Source organism: Mytilus trossulus, chromosome 13 (genome assembly GCF_036588685.1).
Source record: "Mytilus trossulus isolate FHL-02 chromosome 13, PNRI_Mtr1.1.1.hap1, whole genome shotgun sequence".
Classification (NCBI taxonomy): domain Eukaryota; kingdom Metazoa; phylum Mollusca; class Bivalvia; order Mytilida; family Mytilidae; genus Mytilus; species Mytilus trossulus.
The window spans coordinates 31,771,856-31,785,322 of record NC_086385.1 but is presented as its reverse complement, the minus strand read 5'-3'; the positions used below and the strand labels follow the sequence as shown (position 1 = coordinate 31,785,322).

The 13,467-nt window shown below is 34.2% G+C and overlaps 1 protein-coding gene and 1 long non-coding RNA gene across 2 annotated transcripts in view; both read right to left on the bottom strand.

The window, feature by feature from the left end:
• LOC134695396 (uncharacterized) overlaps positions 1–4,214 on the bottom strand; it is a 50,921-nt gene extending 46,707 nt beyond the window's left edge. The window contains exon 1 of the long non-coding RNA XR_010102746.1: positions 4,060–4,214. This is a non-coding gene — a long non-coding RNA (uncharacterized LOC134695396). The remainder of the gene's footprint in view (positions 1–4,059) is intronic.
• A 3,279-nt stretch (positions 4,215–7,493) lies between these two features.
• Positions 7,494–9,143, bottom strand: LOC134694275 (uncharacterized). Its single transcript, XM_063555278.1, has 2 exons — positions 8,210–9,143; positions 7,494–8,035 (listed from the first exon to the last, which is right to left on the bottom strand). Exons 1-2 carry the CDS (start codon positions 9,141–9,143, stop codon positions 7,494–7,496), a joined length of 1,476 nt encoding a protein of 491 aa, XP_063411348.1.
• Between the last annotated feature and the right edge of the window lie 4,324 nt (positions 9,144–13,467).

Genomic DNA, 13,467 nt, shown 5'->3' with positions numbered 1-13,467 from the left:
AAACAACTGGTACTATTTTAATTTGTTTAGTTTCAATGAGGAAACATTCAGATATTTTTTTTAAATATTTGATCTAATTGTAGAAGTCTCAAGTTACTGATTCACAATTCGGTCTTTTATGAACTAAAATAGAATGTGTGAACGAAATATGCATACCCGTCTTTACATTGTTCTTCTCTTCCTCTTTGAGCAAATTTGAAAAGTTACTTCCGACTAGTACAAAAAACCATATCAATATATGTTTCTAGATTTTTTAATGTGTTATTATTTATTATAAAAAGTTTCGTATTCATTACACATCATAACTTAATAGGTATTGTATCACTCTCGGTATGGTTCAACAGTTTAATCTGAAAAAGTTTCAAGCAAAAGCAACATTAGAAAACTTGGTTATATAAACCAATTTGTCATTAAGATATAAAAACTTATTGTTTATATATTCGGCTAATCACCAATTCTCACATTTTAGTGTTCATTAGCCAGTCTTCATATGTGCATTGGGTTTTGTAAATATTGATAGATCTACGATAGTCCTTTACGACTAATAGTTCTTTTGTTTCATTGTTGTAAGATAAACCGGTCGGCCGATCGATTCTATCGTCTGCTGATAAGACAATGTCACGTTTCTGTCCATCATTATATATTTTATATATGTTGTTTGATGTATATCCCGCTACAAACACATCCCCACGGTCATCTACGGCTACACCATAAGAACCTTTCAGGTCAGGACTGCTGCATATTTCACGTTCTTTTCCATCCGAAGAAACTAAAAATACTTCATTACTGGCTATGTCAGTACAATATACATCCCCATCTTGATTGGCACATATATCATAAGGATCAAATGTTGTTTGTAATACTTTAAGAACTTTACCATTGATATCCAAAATTGTTATAGTATTATATTGATTTTTTACCCATATCTTGTCCTTCACACTGGTGATTCCACTACAGCTTCCTTCAATTTTAATTCTCCTATCAGGCTTCAATCATGTGAGGTCGATGATCTGGATATCTGCACCACCTACAGCTACTACAGCATAGTTTTTGTCATATAAACTTATATTTTGTGGTGCATAATCCAATTCAATCCTTTTGGAATTCGATCCATCAAGTTTACAAACAAAAAGTTGTTTCTCCCTGTACCTACAGAAGAGTAACCTATCATCAGATATAAAGCATCCTCTAGTGATACCTACTTCATTTCCTAATTTTGTGGTCTGGAATGAATATATCAGCGACAACTTTATTTCATCTCTAACGAGAAAATGATATTGTTTGTCTATATTTAGTACAAGTTTTGGTACTTGGACATTTTCTACCGTTATTGTACCCAAGTCTGGGACTAGTTTTTTAATTTTCGACTGAGATTCTGACGGAAAAAAATTTAGTATCGGAACAGTAGCTGCTTCGATTTCTCTGATTTCTTATTCTTTCTGGTAAATTTTTGCATCGAGAAATTTTACCAACTTGAATAAAAGAACTTCTGATGTGTGTTGCTTCAGTGGATTTGATCACTTTTCCAAGTAGACAGCGAGTTTGCGCTGGATTGTATGCTATTTCTGTTTCGGGACACACTCTCAGTACCATTTTTATACTTAAAATCAATATCTTTATGTATCTCTGCTTCTAACGTATCTAAATGAACAATGACTTTCCGTTTGATTTCAGACACCCTTGTCTTTAATTTTGTACGACTTTCTTCCAAATGTACAAGTGTACTCTCACTTTGACTCCGTCTGTTCTCTGTAACTTGACATAGGTTTGAAATTCTTCTCTCTAGATCAGAAATAGTGGTACCATCTTTTACGCCTCTATCAGCTTTTTCAGTTGAAATGATAAAGTTGCAATTCTGATGTGATACCGGAACACATCACACGCAGACTACCTTGTCATGTTGATAGCAGTACAGTGCAATCTTTTGATCTGGATGATTGTCGCAGTTCTAGGACAATGTATGAAGTGAAGAACTCAGTTGTTGTATCTCTTGCGTTGGTATTACCTTGTGAGTCGGGGACATTCTTTGGTGAACTCAAATAAAAATTAGAAAATGAAGATATTTTATAGATTACACTTAAAGTTACAGCTCTGCATTTCCATAAATATGTGGTTCATTTCAATGAACGATTGATTCACCAGTGGCAAATATTTCGTGCATGTTTAGGACGAAAGCAAATTAACAATGAATAAGTCATGTAGTATACATGAATCGCGATGAAAGGCGGAAAATTTGGATACCACTGGAACAAGAGTGTGTTCTTGTAACCAACTTATTTTCGCGGATACTTTTTTTTCGCGTTGAGATCTTTCAAGTTCACAACGCAACGGTTTAATTTGACAATTTTCAAACTACTTGATGTAGTCAAATAATGAAAGATCCTATTTTTACATATTTGCGGCGATTAATATCAGAGTAATGATTTTACTGACGAACGTCACGAGAATAAATCGCTCGTTAAAATAAGTTGGTTTACTGTATTGGATAGAGATAGCAATTCAGCCACGCAACAGGCTACCTTAGGATCTCCAGAGTTGTAAAACGGTTCATACTATATACAAGAGTCATCGGATTTAACTTTTCAAGATCTTTCAATTATTTCTGCTTTACTGCCGGGTGAAGATTGCTAAAATTATTATCAATTTAAGCAGTTATTGGCTATTTCGTAGCATCCAGCTGTTTTAATAAGGAGGAAAAAGGGGGGGGGGGGGTAAATTGAAGAGAAAAAAGTAAAATCACAAAAATACTGAACTTAGAGGAAAATCTATTCGGAAAGTCTATAATCACATGGCAAAAATCAAATAACAAAACGCATCAAAAACGAATGGACCAGAACTACTGTCATATTCCTGAACGAAGACATATTTATACATGTTATAATGCTTTAGTCCAGTGATAGAGATTGATCTGGATAAAAATGCGAAAAATTCGGAAGGCCACTGGAACAAGGGGATATATTTGGATAGACACAAACATCCAGCCTTGCAATAGGCCCCAAGGAGTTCTGTAGTTTCATAACGTGCAGAGAGCGATGCACTATCTATACACGAGACATCGGATTTTAAATCCCCGATATAAAGGAGATACGGTTGTCTCTTCACTGCAGGTCGGAAGATCGATTAACTGATTGCAACCCTGAGGTCGTTCTCGTGTCGGGAAACATATAAATTTAAAATATAAAATATAGAATTACTTCCTATTCAGGTATTTTTTTGTGAAATTAAAACTTGCTGTGTCATGATTAACTGAATAATCCTTTATATGTTCACAGACCATTTTATAATAGATCATACAATATGTGTTTAATGTATTATATACCTTTAAAAATTACTAAATTACAAAAGAAGTCTAGGTCATGCATTATATATCGATATTTATGAAAGTTTTCCATTTGTATGTGCTTGTACTTATAAACAAGCAAAATACGCTATTGATTCTATGATAAATTGATATTCAAGTTAAACGACTTAAATTTGATAAATAATATTTTTAAAATATAGATAGAATTATTAGAAAATGGAAATGAGTAATGTTTCAAAGAGACAACATATGCCGCACTTATTTCCGAAACATAGAAATGAATACTCGCATTGATACTATACGTGTTGCTTAATCAAAATAGTAACACACACTTCTTTCTTTATTTATTCAAAAGATACCATTACATAAGCTCTGACATGTTTATCAGTGGTACATTTTGACCTATCAGACGATTTCTTTCAGTATAAACATAATTTTACATGTATTTTTAGAAATGGGACCTACATAATTATATGTTTTAGACCGACATAATTATAGATTCAGTGCCAGGTATTATGCACATTGCTTTTTCATTTATCTGTATAAAGGAAGGGAATTATTTTCTATAAAAACTTGGTCAATAACAATAAGGACATATTTGCGTTTGACGTTTAGCAAACACCAATCAATCGATCTTCCTAAACTAAATTGAAATTCACCTGAAACTATTTGAATGAAAAAATCAATATCACAGCTGAATCCGTTTAATTTAAAAAAAATCTTAAAACAATAGATGTGAATAAAAAACAATAACATACCAGTACTCTACGTGAACTTTGACGCCCATCTTTATTTTTTCTTTTTAGTTTTCCTGATACACAGATCCTCCTGTGATAGTTGTGGTTATACTTATAACAGGTATAATACAGGTAGATAGTTTGATAAAAATGCTTCGTCATATACTGATTAAATATAGTTGATACAGATCTACATATGTGACTTATATTTACATAGAAATTATCACAATTCTACCTTGTCGCGGATAGTAATTTTTATTAAGTTGATAATTTTGATTGGTTTATAAATTCGATAGTAATATTTGCATTTTAATCTTAACGAAATTTTGATTACTTTTTCTTGCAAGTATTGAAGATGTATAATTAGAAATAATTATTCAAAAATAGCATTCAAAATTGACAATTTCACTCTTCAATAGACTCATTATTTTCATATAAATCCCCAGTCCCACTAGTCCACGATTGCACCACGCTCACCGCGATCTAAAATAAATTTAGATCGTGGTGAGGTCGCGGTATGAGCGGCATGAAAATGTAAATTTTCGTTGCTTTCACGATGCCACTACGTCCTCATTACGCTTCTACAACGATCCCGCTACGATTATACCACGTTCTCACCGCGCTTAATCTGCGACCTTACTACGCTTATCAAGATCTTTCTACGCTCGTCACGTTCTCACCACGACCATACCACGAGTTATCCGATTGCAACACGATCTTAATGCGATTATATCACGTTCTTCCCACGATTATACTACGTTCATACCGCGATCGTACTAAGTTCTCAGCAATAACATCAACATCGTGTTCCATGTTAAAAATATAATACAGTTCCATTCCTTCTATTTCTGATTAATACGTAGATTTCTCGGAAACAATACAGTCATGCCACCAAAATCTACCAGAACACGTGGGCGTGGTGGCAGGGGTTGATGTAGAGGCAGAGGGAGCTAAGTAACGAATCCTAATCAAGCAGAGATGTCGGACCGACCAATCCAACCTAAATTACAACCTATTTCATAAAGATCAAATGACCATATGTTAGTGAACGATAGCAGAGATGACACAGATGTGTCAATAGATATAGAAAGATGTGGTATGAGTGCCAATGAGACAACTCTCTATTCAAGTAACAGTTTATAAAAGTAAACCATTCTCGTCTAAGGTACGGCCTTCAACACGGAGCCTTCGGTCACACCGAACAGCACGTTATAAAGGGCCCAAAAAAATACTAGTGTAAATCTATTTAAACGGGAAAACAAACGGTCTAATCTATATAAAAAAAGAGAAGCATGGTTGAGCCGTTAGAGCAAATGGATAATAACATTCAGACAAACAAAATGTAGGGATTTTTTTTTATATATTTCATGTAAAACATGAAAATGAGAATGATGGTCGTAGTGTGAACGTAGTCAGGTCGTGGGAAGAGCGTGATGAGGACGGCAAGGGCGTGCTACAATCGTACTATGGTCGTGAACAGCGTTGTATAGTTGTAGTGGAAACGTACTTGGGTCGTGGTGAGAACGTGATGGTCGTAGTGAGGTCGTGATAACGTCGCTGTGAGATCGTAGTGCAATCAAAATAGAATCACGCTTTCGCTACGATTGTACAGCGACATTTGCGATCTTACTACGATCTTAGTGCGCTCACACTACGCTTCTACTACGACCTAATTTGCCACGACCGCACCACGATTGTTTTGAACATGTTCAAAGATGGCCACGATCTTCAAGATATTGAAGACCTCACCACGATCGTGATACGACCTAACTGCGATCTACTCGATCCTACTACGATCATTAAAATTTGCATTTTTTTCACAGATCGTAGTGCGATCGTGGCGTAGTGGGACTGCGGTATTACCGACTTTTGACATTAGACTGTTTAACATTTCAACAAGTTACTTTCGCTGTGGTTGGACATCCTGGTACTGGGCCAAGTAAGGGCTACCTAAAGAAGTGAACTCAAATACATACTTTTTATGTTGCTCTTACTTGAAAGTGTACCAGAACGTGCAACTGGCAAAGTCTGTTACCTGTCTAAAAGATATGAACTGCGGAGTCATAAATCTGTATTATAACGCAAAAAATAGTCTTTATTTGTCAATATTTTGAAAAAGTTTGAACCGATATAAAATGTAATTACTTTGTGAGACAGGTGCGCATTATGCCTGCAGTAAAATTATCAGTGGCGCTCTAATAAAATGTTTTCTTTTAAAAGGATGGGTTCTCTGCTTATGATTGCAGTTCCTTACAATAATTTTATCCCTCAAAATGAGATCGCCACGACTTTTACTATATTTTACTATTGACTACTGGTTTCAAATAAAACTACTTGTTTATGTATCTCTCCTAAGTCAGGATCCTGTAATTCAGTGGTTGTCATTTATCTATGTCTGTCATATTTGTTTTTCTTGAGTGTTGTTTAACCATTGTGGTGACGTCAGCCTATTCATGTACCGTGGATTCTTTTTCAAGAATCAACGCTTCCTAACTCAGTCGCTGAAATGAGCTCACCATGTTATATACATTGCTTCCTTTGTGTGCCTTCTTTCATTAAGTTTGAATTGACTAATTGACTATTTCTGCTCACTAGTGGAATTGTTTTAATAACTTACCTATACATTTTGAAATTTCCATATGCCTTCTCTGGGAATCGAACCCGTCCATGAATTCTGTTATATGTTAATGATATCAACATTTCCATGAAACCTCTGGGCTACCAATCGGTTACGATTTAAAAGTCTAATTTTAAACGGATATATCATGTTAAGGAGTGTTATTTGCGAAAAATACTAGTCGGGAGAATGTTAAATTTCGCGAGCCGTAAGGCGAGGGAAATTCATTATAAAGACTAGGCCATTTATTGGTGCCTATACAGTATTCGTTTTTTCTTCAATTGTTGAACGCCCGCTAACCTATACATTACATTCCGCTAAATAGATGAAAGAAAAAAAAAAGTCAGCCTTTGTTCTCTATTTCTAACCTCTGGTGATATATGTCTATGACACGATTCAATGAGGAAACATTCACTGACAGGTATTTTTTTTAAATATTTGATCTAATTATAGAAGTCTCAAATTATTGACTCACAATTTTAGTCTTTCATGAACTTAAATAGAATGTGTGACCGAAATATGCATACCCATCCTTTATAGTGCCGTTCAGTGTGCAAGTTTGAAAAGTAACTTCCGACTAGGACAAACAAACTATCAATATATTTTTCTAGATTTTTGAAGTTGTCATTATTTATTAAAAGTCTCATATTCATTACACTTCATATCTAAATAGGTATTGTATCACTCTCGGCTAAATCGGAAAAGATATCAAGCAAAAGCAAAATTAGAAAACTCGGTTGTATAAACCTATCTGTCATTAAGATATAAAAACTTATTGTTTATATTTCCGCTGATCACCAATTCTTACAGTCATTTATAAGTGTTCATTTGCCAGTGTTCATTTGGTTTTATAGATATTGATTGATTTACAATGGTTGTTTAAGACTAACAGTTCTCTTGTTTCATTGTTGTAAGATAAACCAGTCGGTCCATAGATGTCATCGTCTGCTGTCAAGACGATGTCATGTTTCTGTCCATCATTAGATATTCTATGTATGTTGTTTGATACACATCCTGCTACATACACATCACCACGGTCATCTACAGCTACACCCTCAGCATGTTCCAGGTCAGTACTGTTGTATATCTCACGTTCTTTTCCATCTGAAGAAACTAGGAATACTTTATCACTATCTAAGTCAGTACAATACACATCACCATCCTGATTGGCACAAATATCACAAGGATCAAATGTTGTTTGTATTTCTTTAAGAACTTTACCATTGATATTCACAATGGTTAGAGTGTAAGATTCATTATTTACCCAGATCTTGTCCTTTAAACTGGTGATTCCTCTACAGTATCCTTCAGCTTGAATTATCCTTCCAGGCGTCAAAGATGTCAGGTCGATGATCTGGATACCTTTATCTTCAACAGATACTACAGCATGGGTTTTGTAATATAAGCTGATATTATGTGGTGTATAATCCAATTTAATCACGTTGGAGTTTGATCCATCAAGTTTACAAACAAAAAGTTGGTTGCCAATGTTTTTCTTGAGAAGTAACTAATCATCAAAAATAAAGCATCCACTATTTATACGTACTCCATTACCTAATTTCGTGGTCTTGAATGAATGAGTCAGTGATAACTTTCTTTTGTCTTTCACTAGCAATTGACCTTGTTGATCGATATCTAGTAAGGGCATTGGTACTTGGACATTTTCAACCGTTATTGTACCCAAGTCTTGTACTAGTTTCTTAATTTTCGACTCAGATTCTGACGGATGATATTTAAGTATCGGAACAGTAGCTGTTTGGATTTCTCTGATTTCTAATTCTTTTTGGTAAGCTTTTGCATCTAGAAATTTTACCACCTGGAATAAATGAACTTCTGATGTATGTTGCTTCAGTGAATGTAGATCGCTTTTCCATGTAGACAGCGAGTCTGCACTGGATTGTATGCTATCTTTATTTCGGGACACACTCTCAGTACAATTTGAATACTTAGAATCAATATCTTTATGTATCTCTGCTTCTAACGTATCTAAATGAACAATGACTTTCCGTTTGATTTCAGACACCCTTGTCTTTATTTTGGTACGACTCTTTTCTAAATCTACAAGTGTTTTCTCACTTTGACTCCGTCTGTTCTCTGTAACTTGACATAGGTTTGAAATCCTTCTCTCTAGATCAGAAATAGCGGTACCACCTTTCACGCCTCTAGCAGCTTTTTCAATTGAAATGATAGACTTGCAATTTTGATGTGATATCGGAACACATGACACGCAGACTACCTTGTCATGTTGACAGCAGTACAGTGCAATCTTTTGATCTGGATGATTGTCGCAGTTCTTGGACAATGTAAGAAGTGACGAACTGAGTTGTTGTATCTCTTGCGTTGGTATTACCTTATGAGGCGGGGACATCCTTTCGTGAACTCTAGAACACGTATTGCATACAAGTTCACTGCAGTCACTGCACCAAGATACAGCTGGAATGTCTTCATCACTACGCTGACAACCAGCACAGAATTTACTGTCCGCCATTCTGTAAGAATAAAAAACATAGCTTCTGCAGTTAAGATATTCACTAAAAGAATGAAAAGTGTTGCGGCCTTTTTTGACCTCATATGGTCTGTAAAATATAAACATAGATAGTATTTTATCTTATTGCATTTTTCAGAAGAAAAGATATAAAAACATTTTTATCCTTTTAAAGCGAGAGTGATCACTCTGACCTGTCCCAACTACTTATCAGATAACAGCTGAATAACTGCAAATTTTCAAGAAAAAACAAGAAATCAAGAATGAGGTCAAAAACTAAATGTTACACAATTACAGTACATCAAGTTCTCCATATTATATAAGACAACATGATAGTCTGTGACACTACAAAATATATTTCACATTATTAAGAAAGTATTTCTAGGAATAAATCTTTTGAAAAAATAAAATATCAGTTGGAATAAATAGACGAGTAAAAAGGTAAAGAATATAGTACGGAAATATAATACTGTTATCTTAATATCGTAAGAAAACATCAAATAGTGAAAATAATGAACTCTTATAACAATTAAAACAAATGGGACTCGGGAGGGGATTCCGTGCATTAGCGTCTTTGGTCAAGACAAATACCAAAAACATTGTCACACACAATATCGATTCGTATTTATCAGAGATTAACACTGTCACTTTTGATGTGAAGTAACTACATGTATAAGCAAATTCAAGGGAAAAATTGGTATATGAACACAGCTTTAGTGTTCGCGTGTTCATTATAATGTCCCCATCTCTTTTCATCATAATGCAGAAACGAATAACGTCTTTCTTGAAAATGTCAGTATACTACAAATGAAGGGCGAAATATACCGTGCAGAGGAACATTCAAACTCAAAGATAGAAAATAAACAGACAACGTTGTGGATTAAAAAGAAAATAAACAGACAACGCCGTTGCTAAAAAGAAAATAAACAAACAACGCCGTGGCTAAAAAGAAAATAAACAGACAACGCCGTGGCTAAAAAGAAAAAAAACAGACAACGCCGTGGCTAAAAAGAAAATAAACAAACAACGCCGTGGCTAAAAAGATTATTAACAGACAACGCCGTGGCTAAAAAGAAAATAAACAAACAACGCCGTGGCTAAAAAGAAAATAAACAGACAACGCCGTGGCTAAAAAAAAAGACAACGCCGTGGCTAAAAAGAAAATAAGCAAACAACGCCGTGGCTAAAAAGAAAATAAAGAGACAACGCCTTGGCTAAAAAGAAAATAAACACACAACGCCGTGGCTAAAAAGAAAATAAATAGACAAGGCCGTGGCTAAAAAAGAAAAAAAAAAAACAGACAACGCCATGGCTAAAACAGAAAGAAAATCCAGACAATTCAGTATCTCAATTAAAAATAAAAACACCTCAAAATGCCTTTGCATGTTATTTTCAAATAATCATAACATACATACTTGTTATATGTTATTTTCGAAATTGCGGTTTGTAAGCTACTTTAAATAACCTTGGTGACCGACGTAAACAAACAATTTGTATTGTCATCTTTATCATTAAAAGTTTTACTTTTCTATTATAAATATGATTGTTTGATTTAACTTACCTATCCAGTTTGTTTAAAACAGAAACTTTGTCGTTTGTTTTTATCAATCGAGGTAACTTCAAATTACTTTCGTTTTCAGTGGAAATTCCCATTCAATTAAAGGGAGATTATTTAAATGCTCCAAAGGTGATTTGACTGAATCGGTGGTTAAATTTAAATCGCATTTGTATTAATGTTGATGAAAAGAAAACGATATTTAAAGACCGTGAAGCTAACCAGTTTGTGAGTACAATTATTTATAGTAAATGGGTCATTACAAATGTACTGTCGCTTATATAATTGTCTTAATGGTTACACAACATACCGTTTAGCGGGTTATTTTTGCGTGTTCAGATCTGTATATAGGGCGTACATCTACCCGTAACATATGCCAAGAAAAGGGAACTATATTATTTTTTGCACCATAATTAAATTGATTGCAAGTTTTGTATATACTAAATTACACATCTTTAATAAACAGTGATTTCATGGGAATGGGAATGGGCAGGGATACATTAGCGGTGTCTTAAGAGCGGCGTATAGTGAGAACATCTACCCCAAAGATAAGAAATTAAAGGGAACTCAGTAATCAACAAATCAATCTATGTTTATCTTCGAAAAAATAGTAGCTTATATTCAATTCCTGGATTACTATGCATTAATACCTGTGCCAGGAAACCAAGCTTTATCTGAAATGATGTGAAAGTCTGAACAATAAAGTCGTTCAGTCATGTTCACTTCGCTTGAAATTATTCCAGTACTGATAAGATGCTCTTCAGACAATTAAGTATGATGTTGATGTATACTAGTACATAAAGAAGGTAACTGAAAAGTATTGACATAGACTGAACCGTGCTTAAAATACCTCAAGGAAATTGGAAGTTTTACAATTACTAAAGGGTAGACCTTGGTTCATGACCCAAATAATGCATATTTGAAAACATTGTAAAGGAACATTGTTTAGCAAAGCAAATCGTGCAAATTGAAGGGTAACAAAGCAATTAAACACGTATTAACAATTGATATTTCAATATTGTATTCAACTGTGAAATGTATGCATAATAAAACGCACATGACTTAATGACAGCTGATTCGAATAGAAATACACATAGTTAATTTTCCGGCATTTGATGTCTTATCCTGGACGAAAAAAGTCTCAATTAAGCCAATAGCTGTTGCTGTATCTCAGCCTCATTATAATGCAACCAATCAGAATCTATACGTGATAAGTAATATATTCAAGATGGCGTGTATTTCGACTGAAACTAATAGCTCCACACCGTTATGCGAAGCAACAAGACTTACAATGTACTGTGCGCACTTATCAACGATAGATCTGATACTTAACGTCCGTCGGCATATGTTACAGACATATAATTTAGAATGTTATATTGTGAACCTTGCTTTGTGCTAGTATGCAAGTTTGCACTGAACCTGATGACATGTCAAAGAGCACGTGTTTGTATCTTGGATTTATTTGAATCCTGATTTGACCTGGCTTTGGGAACTAGCCCATAAAAAATAAAAAGTAAAAACTGTATTAAAAAATTTTGTTTGACCTGTCCAGGAATTAAACATTTAACCTCTTAACCTTCTTGGGACACCGAACTAGGAGACTATTTTGACAGAATGTACAATCAAAATACATTTACACACTCCAGTGACTGATTCTAGAGGGACAATTTTATGTGAATTCTTAATTTATTCACCATCACTACCGTCATTTCTAATGCTGATCTAGTGGACAGTCATTTTAAATTATAAGTTGAAACATATTTTTTTTTATAGTGGACTGGGAAACAAGTTATGACAACTTAAGTAATATTAAATCCTTTCAATAATTGCGGGTGCGAGTGCTGCCTTGTAGCGGCATTAGCCTGCTCTTTTTCGAAATATACAAGGGTGTATTTAACGTGCAAGAGGTATTGGCTCTCTCGTAATACGGGTCAGCCATTTATCGTCCCCTTCCGACAGACTATCATCGTTTCCTCCAGACCATACTGGCAATTGGTGTCAAGGGAGGGCTAAAAATTCAGACCCTGAAATTTTATCCCAGGAGAGATAATCAAACCAGGAACCTTTGCTTTTTGTAGTCCGATGCACCTTTTTTTCTCTTGATAAAATGTAATTCAAATATATACGATGAAAATGTAATAGACAGTACCTGGTGTCACAAGCAGACAGTTACATATCAACTAAAAAGATAAAAGTAGTGAGAGATGTATGTTCTTAACAATGTTTCAAAATAGTCTACTAAAATGAGTTGAAATTGGGAATCAAACAATATAAAATTTCTTCTTTTATAGACACTAAATCTTGCTATACTCATAATGAAATTAGCGAAATAAAAATTAAAATCGTTACTTCTCTTCAAAAAACCCACAAGCATCGCTTGGTCGAAATCAGGCGTATTGACAAAGGTATCATCAAAATTACACATAAAACTGCAATAACCACTACACCACAGCTCTGCTTTTATGAATCTTAAATATTGATTCTAGTTTGACGACTTGAAGATCAAATACAATGTACTTTTGAGTAAATTTAAACTTGTAAACTTCAATGATGACTTAGCGAATTATTATGACTTTTTATGTCATTGTAATTTTATTTATGTAAATAAATATAAAAATTCAGGACACGGCACAACATTTATATTTATCTATGAGGTCTTTTATTAAAGTTTTCCCTTGTATTATTTGAAATACTTTTGAGTAAAATTGAACTTGTAAAAAATATTGATGACTCAGCAAATTATTACGACTTTTTATGTTATTGTAATATTGT

Excerpts from the sequence above, each read along its gene's own strand:
- LOC134694275 (XM_063555278.1), bottom strand. The coding sequence starts at position 9,143 with ATGGCGGACAGTAAATTCTGTGCTGGTTGTCAGCGTAGTGATGAAGAC. Across the intron at positions 8,036-8,209 it reads ATTCAAGACCACGAAATTAG|TATCTGTTGAAGATAAAGGT; the intron begins GTAATGGAGTAC and ends CCCATGCTGTAG.